The sequence below is a fragment of the Podarcis vaucheri genome, assembly GCF_965113315.1.
Source record: "Podarcis vaucheri genome assembly, chromosome: 7".
Classification (NCBI taxonomy): Eukaryota; Metazoa; Chordata; class Lepidosauria; order Squamata; family Lacertidae; genus Podarcis; species Podarcis vaucheri.
Window position 1 is genome coordinate 21,758,159 of NC_138765.1, and position 16,717 is coordinate 21,774,875.

At 46.3% G+C, this 16,717-nt stretch overlaps 1 protein-coding gene across 1 annotated transcript; it reads left to right on the plus strand.

The window, feature by feature from the left end:
* Nucleotides 1–6,398: 6,398 nt before the first annotated feature.
* LOC309537586 (uncharacterized protein) lies at nucleotides 6,399–16,490 on the plus strand (the record flags this gene model as incomplete). The annotated part of the gene is made up of 4 exons (XM_082232482.1): nucleotides 6,399–7,581; nucleotides 9,934–12,707; nucleotides 15,177–15,416; nucleotides 16,452–16,490. The coding sequence occupies 4 exons, from the start codon at nucleotides 6,399–6,401 to the stop codon at nucleotides 16,488–16,490; spliced, it is 4,236 nt and encodes a 1,411-aa protein (XP_082088608.1).
* Nucleotides 16,491–16,717: the final 227 nt, after the last annotated feature.

A 16,717-nucleotide genomic window follows, 5' to 3' on the forward strand; every position in this document is an offset into this window, starting at 1 on the left:
TTTTGGGGGAGGGGGGAGAACGAATTCCTATGCCCCACAAATAGCCCAGAGATGCATTTAAATAAAAGCACACATTCTACTCATGTAAAAACACGCTGATTCCCAGACCATCCGCAGGCTGGATTTAGAAGGCGATTGGTCCTGATCCGGCCCCCTGGCCTTTGTTTGCCTAACCATGGGTTAGAGCATGGTGCTGATAATGCCAAAGACAGCTGCATATTCCTACAACTTTACAATTCTATTTCTTATGGGATAGAAGTTCAATGAAAGCCCTTTTGTAGCCTTCAACACACCCCACACATATGTCAGGGCCAAACAACACTTTGGTGGCACTATTTCTTGCCATTATCTGTGAGTTTGTGGGTTGCGGGGGGAACATTATGAAAATGAGGACAGTTGTATTTGACATTTCCCCCCTTTCTCTGTTACATCTTAAATTTGTTGTTAGGGACAAGCAACCCCCCCCCCCAAACAGATCTGAGACTATGAGGCATTGAAAGATGAGGAACCCCACATGATATGGGCACAGGGCTGCCCCCACATGGCAGCTGTTGGAATTACCGGTACCATTTCATCTTTGGTTCCCAAGGGAACTGTGCAAAAGAAAGATCCCGCCTTTCTTGCTCTCAGGCATCCAATAGGCAAGCGACAATTAGAATAGTGCTGAAGGGTGTCAAAAAGGAGTGTCCCTTCACCCTATTGGCTAGAATCTGGATCACAGAGGCTAGAAAACGAAGATTTTGAGACCAGGATCTCAGCCAGGAGCTAGGAATGAGGTAAACCAAGACTGGGAAGACTAAGTCAACCAAGGTAGGAAGGAACAGATCTTATAAGTGGCGGGGGGGGAGTGGCGGGGATGGAGGAAAAATACATTTGGTTCACATTTTAAAGCAAGCCAATCTAATTCACTAGTTCCAAGATTATATGCAGGTTGTAATGCAGCTACCAATCAGACCACAAACTTTTCCAAACCTTATGGTACAGTTTCGTTAAAAGTACATTTTAATATTAATATTTATTTCATTTATGAATTGCTTCCTAAGAAGCATCACAGAGCAATTTCACAATAGAATTATAAATAGATAACAACTGCATGCAGTAAAATTGCAGATATTAAAGCTGCTGAAACAATGCATTTAGCTTTCTTTTTTAAAAAAATTAGGGGCCGTCTATAACTTTTCTATTTAGTGGCCGAACTAGATGGAATTTCAGGAGATGTTCTGCTGTATTTTTCCTGCAAGGGCAGCCTTTATAGTTTCAGGGTGGTTTAAAAATACACTATTCACTTAATCTTTGCTTAGTTCGCTTAATCATTGTTTTGTGACCAATTTGCATGAAAGAGGCATATGTCATAGCGGTGCCCCTAGGTAAGAAATCTGCCAAATTTCAGAAGGATGGGCACAGGACGATTTGGAGGAGCCAAAAAAATTTGCTCAAAGTACCCCTTCACCTACCGTATTTTTCAGTCCATAAGACACACCTGACCATAAGACGCACCTAGTTTTTAGAGGAGGAAAACAAGAAAAAAAAATATTCTGAAGGAAACAGTGGATGTATGATTTTTGTGGTTCATGCTGTGTCCACAGACATGTGATCTGACGGTGAATTTGGGGTGACCCAATGCAAAAAATCCTGAGAATCCATGTGGATCCGTGCTTTGTAACAACGTTTTTGCACCATTGCAGCCCCAGGAAACAGTGGATGTGTGATTTTTTTGGTGCAGGTTGTAGCCATGGACATGCTATATGATCTGATGGTGAATTTGGGGTGAATTTGGTGTGACCCAATGTAAAAATCCTGAGGATCCATGGGCTTTTACATCCCCCCTCCCAGGCAGCCTCCGCTAGCATCCCTTATCTCTCTCCCGATCCCACCGATCAGCTGTTTCCTTTCAACACTCTCTTCCCTCTTGTTTGCCTTAGTGTCTTTACCTTAGCTGGAGCTGTTTTTTGCTCCTCCTTTTCTTCAAATTTCTCTCGTTATTGCTTTAGTCTTCCTATTTCCCCCCTTTGCAACTTTGCTGTCTTTATCTCCCCCCTCCCAGGCAGCCTCCTTTATCTCTAGCGTCTCTTATCTCTCTCCCCAATCAGCAAACAATCAGCGGCTTTGTTTCAACACCCACTTCCCTCTTTCAAAAAAGAAAAGGCATGATCTGCTTTTCTCCCCCGGGCAATTTGGCTCCAGGGACCACACATTTGCTCCATAAGACAGACAGACATTTCCCCTTACTTTTTAGGAGGAAAAAAGTGCGTCTTATGGAGCGAAAAATACGGTATATTCTTTCAGTAAAACAGGATGTCTTTGGTTCAAAGTGGGCAGCCTAGCTCACCACTGGGTTTTCCATTATGCTGCAGGAGAAAGGTGGCATGGCCAGTTCTTTCCCTCACCAGTTACGCTTCCCTAGTTGCTTATTCGGAACATAGGAAGCTGCCCTATACCAAGGCAGAGGAAACTGGTCCACCTAACTCTGTACTTCCGACACTGACTGACAGTGGCTCTCCAGAGTCCCAGCCATTCTCAGCGCTACTTGGAGAAGGGTTGTGGCTCACTAGTAGGACATCTGCTTTGTATGTAGATTGCCCCAGGGCCAATCCTAGCATCTCTAGGTAGGACTGGGAAAGACCTCTGTCTGGAGAGCCTTTGTCAGTCAGTGTAGACATTACAGAGCTAGCTGATCCAATGACACAATAGGTTGCTAGGATTGAATTTGGGGTTTTATGCATGCATTGAGTCGGTGGCACAGTTACTCTAAGCTGCTATGAAGGCATTACCATTGGCAGAGGCAACTTTAGGAGAGCCCAACCAGTTTGGTCACACTGGGAATGGAGCCTCAGTGGCTCGACAGGGGATGCTGCAACTGTGATGTTGAATGGAAGAGGTGGGGAGGGGGGTGAATTTGGTGTCGCACAGAGCACTGCTGGAATTTGAGATGCCCAGGTCCTCCACTGCCTTTAGCAAGAAGGGATGCCTTACCCTCTGCTCTACCAAGCAGCCAGGGGAAACATGCTTGGTTGGATTGACCTAGGTTGTTTGGACTTGGTGGAACTTCAAATGCCTACTTGGGGAGTTGTCAGCTGTAGTCCCCTGCTGAACAGGCAGCAGCTGGCACAGGAGCAACCTTGTTCAAATTCCCTTTGCCCTGTGATCGAAAGTAAAAAGGAGAGCCCCTGATAAAACTATTCTCCAGTTGGAAGCCAAAGCTGTCAGTCACAAAAGTACACCACTAATCTCTCTCCCTCTGTATGTGTCCCACCCTAGTTCTTTTTTTCCTTATATGGAAAGTTTAAGGAGAAACATTGTCACTTTTGCTGGCACACGGTTTGCCTCTCCCATTGCCTCTGAAACTCTGAATGGTTTGTGAGGCTCCAGGATGATCTAGATTGTTTGGAGTGAATCAAAGGGAAGCTGCTTTAGCTTGGATGCCTCTCAAATCTCTCTGAATCAGATCGATGTGGCTCGGGATGGTGGGCTGGAGTTGCAATTGTTATACCCATTGCCTATGCCAAACCTTTACATCTGGAATCGATAAAGTTTTAGCCTGATTTGACCCCAAGTGATGTTGTTCTGTCTGTTCTTTCTGGACGTGGGGGAAGGGGTGCCTGGCCCACACAAGTACTACAACAGAACTTCCAAGTACAGCGGTAACTTGGGTTAAGAACTTAATTCGTTCTGGAGGTCTGTTCTTAACCTGAAACTGTCCTTAATCTGAAGTACCACTTTAGCTAATGGAGCCTCCTGCTGTCGCCGCACCACTGCCATGTGATTTCTGTTCTCATCCTGAAGCAAAGTTCTTAAGCCAAGGTACTATTTCTGGGTTAGGGGAGTCTGTAGCCTGAAACGTCTGTAACCTGAAGTGCCTGTAACCCGAGGTACCACTGTATCCCTATTTTCTAGAGATTGTCTTGGATTTACAGAAGCCATCCTAGTTTCTTATTTGATCCCCCTTTTCCTTAAGGTAAAGGGACCCCTGACCATTAGGTCCAGTCGTGACCGACTCTGGGGTTGTGGCGCTCATCTCGCTTTATTGGCCGAGGGAGCCGGCGTACAGTTTCCGGGTCATGTGGCCAGCATGACTAAGCCGCTTCTGGCGAACCAGAGCAGTGCACGGAAACGCCATTTACCTTCCTGCTGGAGCAGTACCTATTTATCTACTTGCACTTTGATGTGCTTTCAAACTGCTAGGTTGGCAGGAGCAGGGACCGAGCAATGGGAGCTCACCCCGTTGCAGGGATTGGAACTGCCGACCTTCTGATCGGCAAGTCCTAGGCTCAGTGGTTTAACCCACAGCGCCACCCGCGTCCCTTTTCCTTAGGACGTCCCTATTTTCATCAGAGAAATGTTGGAGGGTATGCTACAATTGGGAACAATGGACAGGCTATTTCCCCCTACAGCAACCCTCTTCCCCCACTTTATGTTTGCACATATATGAAGCTGCTAATCATAGTTCTGGGTCGGTGCCAGAATAGTGCAAAGGGGCAGGGAATGTTCTGTTTCTATAAGGAAATGATTGTCCATACACAGCCCAAGGAAGCTTCTTTTTTGTATCTGTTCTCATCTCAGAAAAGGTAAGGTATTAGGCTGTGATCCTAAACACTCTTACTAGGCAGGAAGTCCTACATATCCTCCAATATTTCTCCAAAGAAAATAGGGCTGTCCTATTACAGTGGTACCTCGGGTTAAGAACTTAATTCATTCTGGAGGTCCGTTCTTAACCTGAAACTGTTCTTAACCTGAGGTTCCACTTTAGCTAACGGGGCCTCCCACTGCTGCCGCACCGCTGCTGCATGATTTCTGTTCTCATCCTGAAGCAAAGTTCTTAACCTGAGGTACTATTTCTGGGTTAGCAGAGTCTGTAACCTGAAACGTCTGTAACCCGAGGTGCCACTGTAAATAATAAAAATAAGGATAAGAATTTTCCTTTTTATACCCCGCCCATCTGCCTGGGCTGCCCCAGCCACTCTGGGTGGCTTCCAACATATATAAAAACATAATAAAACGTTAGACTTTTTTTAAAAAAAAACAAACAAACAAACCTTCCCTATGCAGGGCTACCTTCACATGGCTTGGGGGTTGCATAACTCTATTCCCTCCCAATATTTCTCTGATGAAATAGAGACACCGTACCATACCCTCCAACATTTCTTTGATGAAAGTAGGGACATCCTAAGGAAAAGCGGGACATTCTAGGATGAAATCAGAAACAAGAATGGCTTCTGTAAGTCTGGGACTGTCCCAGGAAAATACTTGGAGGGTCTGAGTCACACGGAACACATCGGGACCACTTCTGAATAAACGTACACAGGATTTTACTGATACAGTTTGTGTTTACTCAGAAGTAAGCCCCATTATGGTCAGTGAGCCTTACTGGTGTAGTTTGTGCCTCAGTGGCACAAACATTATCAAAACTGCTCCCCCATGTCGAAAACCCGCAGACCCTCCAAGTTTCCCTATTTTCCAGGAGCATCCCTGATTTAGAGAAGCCGTCCCAGTTTCTGATTTGATCCCAGAATGCTCCACTTTTCCTTAGGATGTCCCTATTTTCACTGGAGAAATGTTGGACAGTATGGAGTTACCCTACCCCTGAGCCATCAGAAAGCAATCCTGTATAGGGAAGGGTCTTTAAAAAATGTTTAATGTTTTGTTATGTTTTTATATATGTTGGACGCTGCCCAGAGTGGCTGGGGCTACCCAGTAAGATGTGTGGGGTATAAATAGTAAAATTATCATTATGAAATGGGACATCCCTATTTTCAATGGAGAAATGTTGGAGGGTATGGAACCATGAATAACCCAACGTTAGTGCTGAATACAGCTTATTCCGGAATTCCAATAGATGTTTTATATTTTTACATTCCAGGCTGAAGTATGATCAAAATGTTGCTTCTATGGGTTTGGATCGCTCTTCTGTGTGGTAAGTATAGTCATGGCTATAAACTTTTGTGTTCTAACAGAAAACTATAGATTAAAATGCTTTGGGGCCCATGTGCAACCTGCAATCTATCATGCACGTCACTTTGAGCTCTTTAGGTAACAAGTGACTAGTAAGTCATAATAATAATAATAATAATAATAATAATAATAATAATAATGTACAAAATAAAACCAGTAATTATTACAAATGTTGCAGTTACATACCTGGATAGGCTTGCTAGAATAAAAATGGTTTAGCAGCCCCTGAAAACAGTACAGCTCGCTGTCTTCCCATAGGCATCAGGTTTGCCACTGTGAGAACAGTAGGCTGGGATATATAAACCTTCAGCTTGGTTTTACCTTCAGAGGCAGAATACTGCCTTGAGAGCCATTTTGATTTTCAATTATTTCAGCAAATGCATCCCTCTCTCATCTCTTTAGGTAGAGTTTCTGGGCGAACCCAAGGGAAGCACTTCATAACAGCCTTCATGCAGAACGGGTTGCAGAAAAGCTTTGAGGATGGCAGTTTCAAACTCTTCGTCACTGGCCTAAAAGACGGCACCTCTGTCACTGTTGCCATCTACAAGACCAAGTTCCTGAGGGACTTTGCTGTCAAGCGTGGTGAGACCGTGCCAGTACTGTTGCCAAGTAACGTCGAAATGGTTGGAAGCAACAAATTCCACTCTGCCGTCATCGTCAGGGCCTCCCATGATGTCACGGTCCTCTCACTTAGCTCCAAACTCAACTCAATTGCCACCACAGTTGTCTACCCCAGGTATTTACTTGGGAATACTCACTACGTGGTTACACCCCTTGGAGAGCCTTCCAAAGGGTTCCAGGAGTTTTCCGTGGTATCCAGCCAGGACCCTACTCAAGTCTTCATCTATGTCACCGGCCAAGTGACTTTCCATGGGGTGACTTATGGGCCAGGAAGCAAGCTCGTTATCTCCCTTGAAGCTTACCAAGCTGTCCAGATCCAAAGCCACCAGGACCTTTCTGGCACCAAAGTGGTCTCTCACAAGCCGGTTGTAGTCTTGTCTGGCCACAGTTGCATTTGGGCACATGACAATTGCCAGCATGTTTCTGAGCAGCTGCTGTCCACCCGGAAATGGGGCAAAGAATTCTTGGTAGCCCCACTGCCCTTCCAGACCAATTACGATGTGGCCTATGTGGCTGCTTGCCAGACAACACACCTCCAAATCCGTTCTGGCACCCATTATGCCAAGCACCATTTGCAAGATGGGCAGGTGATTGCAGTTGAAGTGAGAGCCCAAAAGCCCCTGTACATCTCTTCCAATGTGGGGGTCCAAGTGCTGTTCTACGCCACAGGAGGGGTCAAAGAGGGTGTTCCCTATGACCCCTTCCTCTCTGGTGTCCCTGCAATGTCTGACTACTCCAAATCCTACGGCATCCTGGGTCAGGAAGGCTTCCACAACCTGGGACTCATTGTCGCAGAGAGCAGAACGTGCCAGAGCATTACCTTAGACAAACAACCACTGCATTATGCACACTGGCGGGTCATACCAGGCACTTCCTACTCCTGGACTGAGTTCATCTTCAGTGGGCACCAGGCAATGCACTTTGTAGAACACCCCAAGTCTACCTTCAGCCTTCTGAGCATTGGGGTCGCCCCACACAATAGCTATGGCTCTGTGGCCTTTGCCATCCATTGTAAGTCCTGCCTTCCTTCCTCCTTTCCATCCTTCCTGTTACATGCTGCACATCCAGAGTTCCCCTGATGTATCCAAGATCTCAAAGTCATCTCCAGCTGCCATATCTATTTCTTCTTCTTAACCTATATCACCATATCCCAGAGGTAAGGAAGCTGTGGCCTTCCATATGTTGTTGGACTCCAACTCTCAACTACATGGCCAATGACCAGGGATGGCAAGAGTTGTAGTTCAGCCACTATTGGAAGACCACCAGTGTCCAGTCTCTGGTGCAGGAGCTATTGTGTCTTTTTCAGTCTGAGCACAATTAAGGCAAAGTTTGCTTCTGCACTAGAGCCATGTAGCACTGCTAAGGTATTGCTTGTACCCAGTCAGCTGGAAGAGCGATTAAAATGGTCATTCCATGAAGTATTTAATGCTATTACTAAATTTAGCAAAGCCCACCAGCAATGTTATTTTTCTAGAAAAAGAGGTGCCAAAATTCACCATGAACGCCTCCCTCATGCTCTTAGAATGGCAATGGCACCCACCTGAAAGGTGACAGAGCTGAGTTCTAATGAGTTCTGGCTGGGGGGGGACCCTGCCCACCAGCAAGGCCAAGATCCTACAATAATGTTTATTCAGACGCCTCTTTCAGTAAATATTCCTACGATTTTATAAATAAGTTCCCTCTGTGTGGCTCCTACCAACTGTAGTATTAGAGAGGAATTGCCTCTTAAAAGCTTCTTAATTAATTAGTTCCTGTTCTAATCAGAGGGGCTTTGATTCTTCATTTCCTCACTTCTTTCTTTTTTATAAATTGCGGTTGACAAAAAGAAAAGAAAAGAAAAAGAATGAGAGCAAACCAATGAGCAAAGATTGCCTCCCTTGAGAGAACAGGAGCTAAGAAATTCAATGTTAAATGTACTTATGATTTGCTTAATGATTTTATTACATGTTCACTTTCACTGAATACTGTGTACAGCCTACAAACACACACACACACACATACACACACACATCAAGCAGTCTAGAAATTTTCACAATAAAATAAATCTATAATGCCATATCCCTACTGAGCAGGAAGCATAAGATCCAAGAAGGAAATTTCTAATTAAAAGGGCATTAGCCCTGAAAAGCTTCAGTAACATTACCTGTGCACTCTGTTGCATTTTTAATTTTAAAAATTGATGCAAATCAGGTCTGAAAAAGGTGGATGGGGAACTCAGAAAACACTGGAATGCAATAGATTGGCAATTCCATTTTCTGGATTCTCTCTGACAAGTGAGTGATCAAAGGATTAAACTGCTACTATGGAACATTTAGGCTGCTTTAGTAAGGGAATTATGGAAGTCTGAGAACAGTGTCATGGAGCGCTGTGTTCTCCCATCTTGGGTGTCCAGATATTGCTGTATCCCATATCTCATCATCCCCAGTCGGCTTTGGATGATGGCAGTCGTAGTTCAACAACAGCTGGGGACCCAAGGTTGAAGAGCACAGGTACATCACGCAATTTTGCCAAAAAGGGAAACAGAAGTGATCTTATGACATGTCAGACCATTTGCTCACCTAGTCCAGAACGATCTGCTTTCCTTGGCAGCAGAGCTGCAGGGCCCTACCCAACTCCTGTTACCTGACTCTTGTAAGCAGAGGTGCCAAGGACTGAGCCTGGAACATAGGCACCATCTGCAAATGGCCTAGAACTGACCACCTTCTGCAAGCAACAGTTCCAACTGATCAGCCAGCTAGCAAGGGAGTGAGAGGCACCAAAAGTGTAAGGCAAAGGCAAAGAGGAAGTGCTTGAAGAACTGCTTTGCATGCAGAAGGTCCCAGGCTCAATCCTTGGTTTCTCCTGCTAAGGCTGGGAAAGACTCCCTATCTGAAACTTTTGCAGAGCCACATCCAGTCAGTGTGGACAATGCTGAGCTGGTTGGGCCAATGGTCTGGCTTTGTAGGAGGCTGCTTGCTATGTTTCTATGTGCTTTTGTACTTACATGACCTACTTCTCCTTAGGGCTGAACACAAAGAGCCTTCTCTTATTATCTGAGTGCACAGGTAGGTTGATATGGGAGGAAAGAAGGGAGGACAGTGCTATATGAAGAAACCTGCACTCCCATGATCCCTTTCCATCAGTCATGCTTGGCTTGGGCTGATGGGAGCTGATGCCCAACAACATCTGGAAGGCCACAGGTTCCTCACCCACGATGTACAGAAATGGTTGGTGGTGGGGGACAGGCTTTGAGATTCTGTGGAACAGGGCGTTATTTCATAGCCTATTATTTCCTTTTCTCTTTCATGTCTTTCTGGGCCTTCCAAGATATTTCTGTACTGATAGCTCTTCCATTTACCCTCAGTGATTCTTTGTGTTTTCTAGCAGCCCTGCCTCCACTGAGCCCTCATCCCATCCCCTGCAGTGGAACGAGTTGTGGAAAGGGATACGTATGCAGCATTACGCACAATCAGCCACAATGCGTCCCAGAACCTCAGACCTGCAATACCATCCAATGCCAAGAGGGGACAGTGTGCAAGATAGTAGAGGGCCATGCCAGGTGTGTCCCTCACCCACCATCTTGTCATCAAGTCCAGTGCCAAGAAGGGTCAATATGTGACCTAGCTGATGGCTTCCCTAAATGTATCCCAGCACCGGCATCCTGTGAGAATACTCAATGCAAGCCGGGAACAGTGTGCAGCCTCATCAATGGCTGGCCCCAGTGTGTGCCCCACCAGCCTTCCTGCCACAAAGTCCAATGTGAAGTTGGGACTGAATGCGAGGTTGTCCATGGTCAGCCTAAATGTGTCCCAGTAACAGCATCATGCGGTGTCCTTCTTTGTGATAAAGGGGCCATGTGTGAGGTGATCGATGGCTACCCGACATGTGTCCGATTGCCGCCATCCTGCCTGCATACCGTCTGCGAGCAAGGGACTATGTGTAATATTGTGGATGGTTGGCCTAAGTGTGTCCCAGGGCCATCCTGTGCCAATTTAAATTGTGTGGCTGGCACTGAATGCAAGACTGTGAACAACTTGCCCAGGTGTGTACCCGTCCTACCGTCCTGTGACAAAGTTCACTGCAAGCAGGGGACAGTATGTAAGATAGCTAATGGGATTCCCGCCTGCGTGCCCGTTGCACCTTCCTGTGGCACCATTCACTGCAAAGAAGGAACAATCTGTGAGATCACCGATGGCATGCCCAAGTGTGTGCCCACCGTCATATCCTGTGACAAAATCCAGTGCGCAGTGGGAAATGTCTGCGAAATGGTGAACGGGTGGCCCAGCTGCGTGCCCCTGCCGCACTCCTGTGAGAATACTGAATGCAAAACGGGAACAGTGTGTGATATTGTCAATGGCTGGCCGATGTGCATCCCAGATAAACCAACGTCGTGCGCGTCCTTTGTTTGCACAGAAGAGGCCGTGTGTGAAATGGTTGACGACAAGCCAACATGCATACCCATCCCGCTTTCCTGTGACAGATATAAATGCAGACAAGGAACTGTATGTGAAATAGTGCATAACTGGCCCACGTGTGTGCCTTTGCCATCTTCATGTCAGAAAACAAAATGTGCAGAGGGGACTGCTTGCAAATTCATTGATGGAAGGCCCAAATGCATTCCCATCCCTCCCACCTGCGACAAGTTGCAATGTAAAGTGGGAACCATCTGTAAAACAGTTAACGGATGGCCAGAATGTGTTCCAGCCCCTCACTCCTGTGAAAACGTCTACTGTAGACAAGGGACCGTTTGTAAAATCATCCAAGGTTGGCCCCAGTGCACAGCAATCCAACCGTCCTGTGACAAAATCCACTGCAGTCAGGGGACAACTTGTAAAATGGTTGATGGTTGGCCTCAGTGTGTGCCTATCCCACCCACCTGTGACAAACTCGGCTGCAGGGATGGGACTACTTGTGAAATTATAGATGGTTGGCCAATGTGTGTTCCAATCCCAGCCTCTTGTGACAAAATCCAGTGCAAAGAAGGAACACTTTGTAAATTAGTTGATGACTGGCCCACCTGCATTCCCATTAGAAACTCGTGTGAAAAATTCACCTGCAGTACAGGAACTGTGTGTGAGATATACGAAGGGCATCCAAGGTGTATTTCCATCTCACCTTCTTGTGACAAGTTTCATTGCAAAGAGGGAACTGTTTGTGAAATCAGTAGTGGTTGGCCTAAATGTGTTGCCCGCCCCAGCTTGTCCTCTTGTGAAAAATTCACCTGCAGTGCAGGGACCAAGTGTGAGATATACGAGGGGCATCCAAGATGTATTTCCATCTCACCTTCCTGTGACAAGTTCCATTGCAAAGAAGGGACTGTATGTGAAATCAGTAGTGGTTGGCCCAAATGCGTTCCCCGTTCCAGCTTGTCATCCTGTGAAAAAGTTACTTGCAGTGCAGGGACCAAGTGTGAGATATACGAAGGACATCCAAGATGTATTTCCGTCTCGCCTTCCTGTGACAAGTTCCATTGCAAAGAAGGGACAGTTTGTGAAATCAGTAGTGGTTGGCCCAAATGTGTTCCACATTCCAGCTTGTCCTCTTGTGAAAAATTCAGCTGTCATGCAGGGACCAAGTGTGAGATATACGAAGGACATCCAAGGTGTATTTCCATCTCGCCTTCCTGTGACAAGTTCCATTGCAAAGAAGGGACAGTTTGTGAAATCAGTAGTGGTTGGCCCAAATGTGTTCCACATTCCAGCTTGTCCTCTTGTGAAAAAATCAGCTGCAGTGCAGGGACCAAGTGTGAGATATATGAAGGGCATCCAAGATGTATTTCCATCTCACCTTCCTGTGACAAGTTCCATTGCACAGAGGGGACTGTATGTGAGATCAGTAGTGGTTGGCCCACATGCGTTCCCCGTTCCAGCCAAGCTTCCTGTGAAAAATTCAGCTGTCATGCAGGGACCAAGTGTGAGATATACGAAGGGCATCCAAGGTGTATTTCCGTATCGCCTTCCTGTGACAAGTTCCATTGCAAAGAAGGGACAGTTTGTGAAATCAGTAGTGGTTGGCCCAAATGTGTTCCCCATTCCAGCTTGTCCTCCTGTGAAAAATTCAGCTGCAGTGCAGGGACCAAGTGTGAGATATACGAGGGGCATCCAAGATGTATTTCCGTATCGCCTTCCTGTGACAAGTTCCATTGCAAAGAAGGGACTGTATGTGAGATCAGTAGTGGTTGGCCCACATGCGTTCCCCGTTCCAGCTTGTCATCCTGTGAAAAAGTCAGCTGCAGTGCAGGGACTAAGTGTGAGATATACGAGGGGCATCCAAGATGTATTTCCATCTCGCCTTCCTGTGACAAGTTCCGGTGCAAAGAAGGGACTGTATGTGAGATCAGTAGTGGTTGGCCCACATGCGTTCCCCATTCCAACCCAGCTTCCTGTGAAAAATTCAGCTGCAGTGCAGGGACTAAGTGTGAGATATACGAAGGGCATCCAAGATGTATTTCCGTCTCGCCTTCCTGTGACAAGTTCCATTGCAAAGAAGGGACTGTATGTGAGATCAGTAGTGGTTGGCCCACATGCGTTCCCCGTTCCAGCTTGTCATCCTGTGAAAAAGCCAGCTGCAGTGCAGGGACCAAGTGTGAGATATACGAGGGGCATCCAAGATGTATTTCCATCTCGCCTTCCTGTGACAAGTTCCATTGCAAAGAAGGGACTGTATGTGAGATCAGTAGTGGTTGGCCCACATGCGTTCCCCATTCCAACCCAGCTTCCTGTGAAAAATTCAGCTGCAGTGCAGGGACCAAGTGTGAGATATACGAAGGGCATCCAAGATGTATTTCCGTCTCGCCTTCCTGTGACAATTTCCATTGCAAAGAAGGGACTGTATGTGAGATCAGTAGTGGTTGGCCCAAATGTGTTCCACATTCCAGCTTGTCCTCTTGTGAAAAAATCAGCTGCAGTGCAGGGACCAAGTGTGAGATATATGAAGGGCATCCAAGATGTATTTCCATCTCGCCTTCCTGTGACAAGTTCCATTGCAAAGATGGGACTGTGTGCGAGATCGGTAGTGGTTGGCCCAAATGTGTTCCACATTCCAGCTTGTCCTCTTGTGAAAAAATCAGCTGCAGTGCAGGGACCAAGTGTGAGATATATGAAGGGCATCCAAGATGTATTTCCATCTCACCTTCCTGTGACAAGTTCCATTGCAAAGAAGGGACTGTGTGTGAGATCAGTAGTGGTTGGCCCACATGCGTTCCCCGTTCCAGCCAAGCTTCCTGTGAAAAATTCAGCTGTCATGCAGGGACCAAGTGTGAGATATATGAAGGGCATCCAAGGTGTATTTCCGTATCACCTTCCTGTGACAAGTTCCATTGCAAAGAAGGGACTGTATGTGAGATCAGTAGTGGTTGGCCCACATGCGTTCCCCGTTCCAGCTTGTCATCCTGTGAAAAATTCAGCTGCCGTGCAGGGACCAAGTGTGAGATATATGAAGGGCATCCAAGATGTATTTCTGTCTCACCTTCCTGTGACAATTTTCATTGCAAAGAAGGGACAGTTTGTGAAATCAGCAGTGGTTGGCCCAAATGTGTTGCCCGTATGATCCCACCTGCTTGTGAAAAAATCAGCTGTCATGCAGGGACTGTGTGTGAGATATATGAAGGGCATCCAAGGTGTATTTCCATCTCGCCTTCCTGTAACAAGTTCCATTGCAAAGAAGGGACTGTATGTGAGATCAGTAGTGGTTGGCCCAAATGCGTTCCCCATTCCAGTTCACAATTTTGTGGAAATGTCAGCTGCAGTGCAGGGACTGTGTGTCAAATGGCTTATGGTTGGCCCAGATGTGTTACAATTTCACCCTCCTGTGACCAATTTAGCTGCAGTGCAGGGACTGTGTGTCAAATTGTTTCTGGTTGGCCCACATGTGTTCCCATCCCACCCTCCTGTGGAAATGTCAGCTGCAACATCGGGACTGTATGTCAAAAGGTTTTTGGTGGGCCCCAATGTGTTCCCAGCCCACTTTCCTGTGCAAAATTCAGTTGCAGTGCAGGGACAGTGTGTCACATGATTTCCGGTTGGCCCCAATGTGTTCCGAGCCCTCCTTCCTGTGACCACTTCCGTTGCCAAGATGGGACAGTTTGTAAAATTGTGGACTACTGGCCCAGATGTGTTGCTGTCCCACCATCCTGCGACAGAGCACATTGTCAAAGAGGGACTGTTTGTGAGGTCATCAGTGGCTTGCCAACTTGTGTACCCATTCTGTCTTCCTGTAACAAAACTCACTGTACACAGGGAATGGTGTGCCAGATTGCACATGGCCGGCCAACATGTGTTCCAGCAGCAGCACCTTCTTGCGCTTCTGTACATTGTCAAGTGGGGACTGTGTGTCGGCTTGTTAATGGATTCCCCCAATGTGTGCACAACCCACCTTCCTGTGACAAATTCCGCTGCAGTGTGGGGACTGTCTGTCAGATTGTGAATGCCTGGCCCCAGTGCGTCCCTCTGTCGAGCTCCTGCCATAGTACCCATTGCCAAAGGGGAACTGTATGTCAAGTTATAAATGGATGGCCCAAATGTGTGCCAGTAGCAGCACAAGCATGCCGCACAATTCACTGCAAGAGAGGGACAACCTGTAAAGTTGTGAATGGTGTCCCCAAGTGTGTGTCTGTTTCGCCCGCCCAGTCAATCTGCTGGGCCTCTGGACAACCCCACTACCACACCTTTGACGGACGCAGCTACGATTTCCAAGGTACCTGCACTTACACCGTGGTTAAGACCTGCCAACCCACTTCGGCTCTACCTTTCTTCCATATCTACACCAAGAGCCAGAAGAACTCCCGGTTCTCTTTCGTCAGCCAGGTCACCATCTCTGTCTATGGCTCCAACATCACCATGGTCAAGTACGAATATGGCCTTGTCAGAGTAAGAGCCCATCTCTGTGTGGTTTTATTAAAACTGAGGAAGTGGCGCCAGGGGTTGGGAATCTATAGTTGTTGCTGGACTTCCACTCATTTCAGACTTTTGGCCATGCTGGCTGGGGCTGATGGGAGCTGAAGTCCGATAACAACTGGAGGGCTACAGTTTGCTTATTTATTTTATTTCTCTCACACACCTGTCCTTCACTATAGCGTTCCAGGGTAGGTTACGAGAGAGAGAGAGAGAGAGAGAGAGAGAGAGAGAGAGAGAGAGAGAGATTGGTTCAGCAGCCTCTGCAGGGCCAGCAGTTTCCTGCACCTTTTTTCTTTTAATTGATGCATTTGAAGGTGGTGGAGATTTTGTCTCCTATCTACCTTTGTCAGAATCCACTTATTTGAAACCATCCTTTTTTACTGTGCTATTCTCACAGTTTTTCAGACACTCCCTGATTTTCCAAATTTGCATTTGTCATCTCGGGGTGCTTCCCCACAAAAGTACTTGACTATTCCAAGTATAAGGATCCGTAGGGATCAGGAATAAATATGGCTCTGTTTATATTTTAATGCGAGCCTACCAAGTTCACATTTTCTGAAATGATATGCAAACTCAAGCAGCTCACTTTCAAAATTTGCAATTCTCTGAATTTTGCATTGCAGTTCTGCAACCAAAAAAAAAGGGCCGAAAATGTGGCATTAGGGGAAAGCCTGCATAAAAACACCAAAAGCGGTAAAATGCGTTGTTAGAAAAACCTGCTTGCAAAAATGTGCATATTTGGAGAAATGACCAATGAAATGTTGACAACTTTGTGAGAACATTATTTTTTAAAAGAAACGAATTGCAAAGTGAAGCAGAAGTGCAGCAAAGTGAACTTAAGCCTGTAAAAAAGAGAAGCTGACAGATTCATGCAGACCTACTCCTTTCTCGGTGTTGTTGCTTTTAAGTAAACGTGTTCTGACTGAGCCACAGAAACATAAGAAGCTGCCTTATGAAAAGTCAGATTATTTTCCCACCTGGCCTAGTATTGCCTGTTTTGACTGGCAGCAAGTCTCCAGCTACAAAGTCTTCTTGATCCTTTTTTGAACCTGGAGATATGCAAGGGACTTTCTTTTAAAAATCTTGTTTCACGTCACCTGGAAGTCACGTGATCACAAATGATTCTACTTTATTAGTCAGCATCACAACTAAAGTTGCTTCTTTAAATAGAAACTTCCTGAAAGAGAAGTTTGACCTCACTAGAAATGTTGGCGTTTTGCTTCATCGCAGCCTTTGCAAACCTGGATTCCTCCAGATGTTGTTGGGACTCCAGC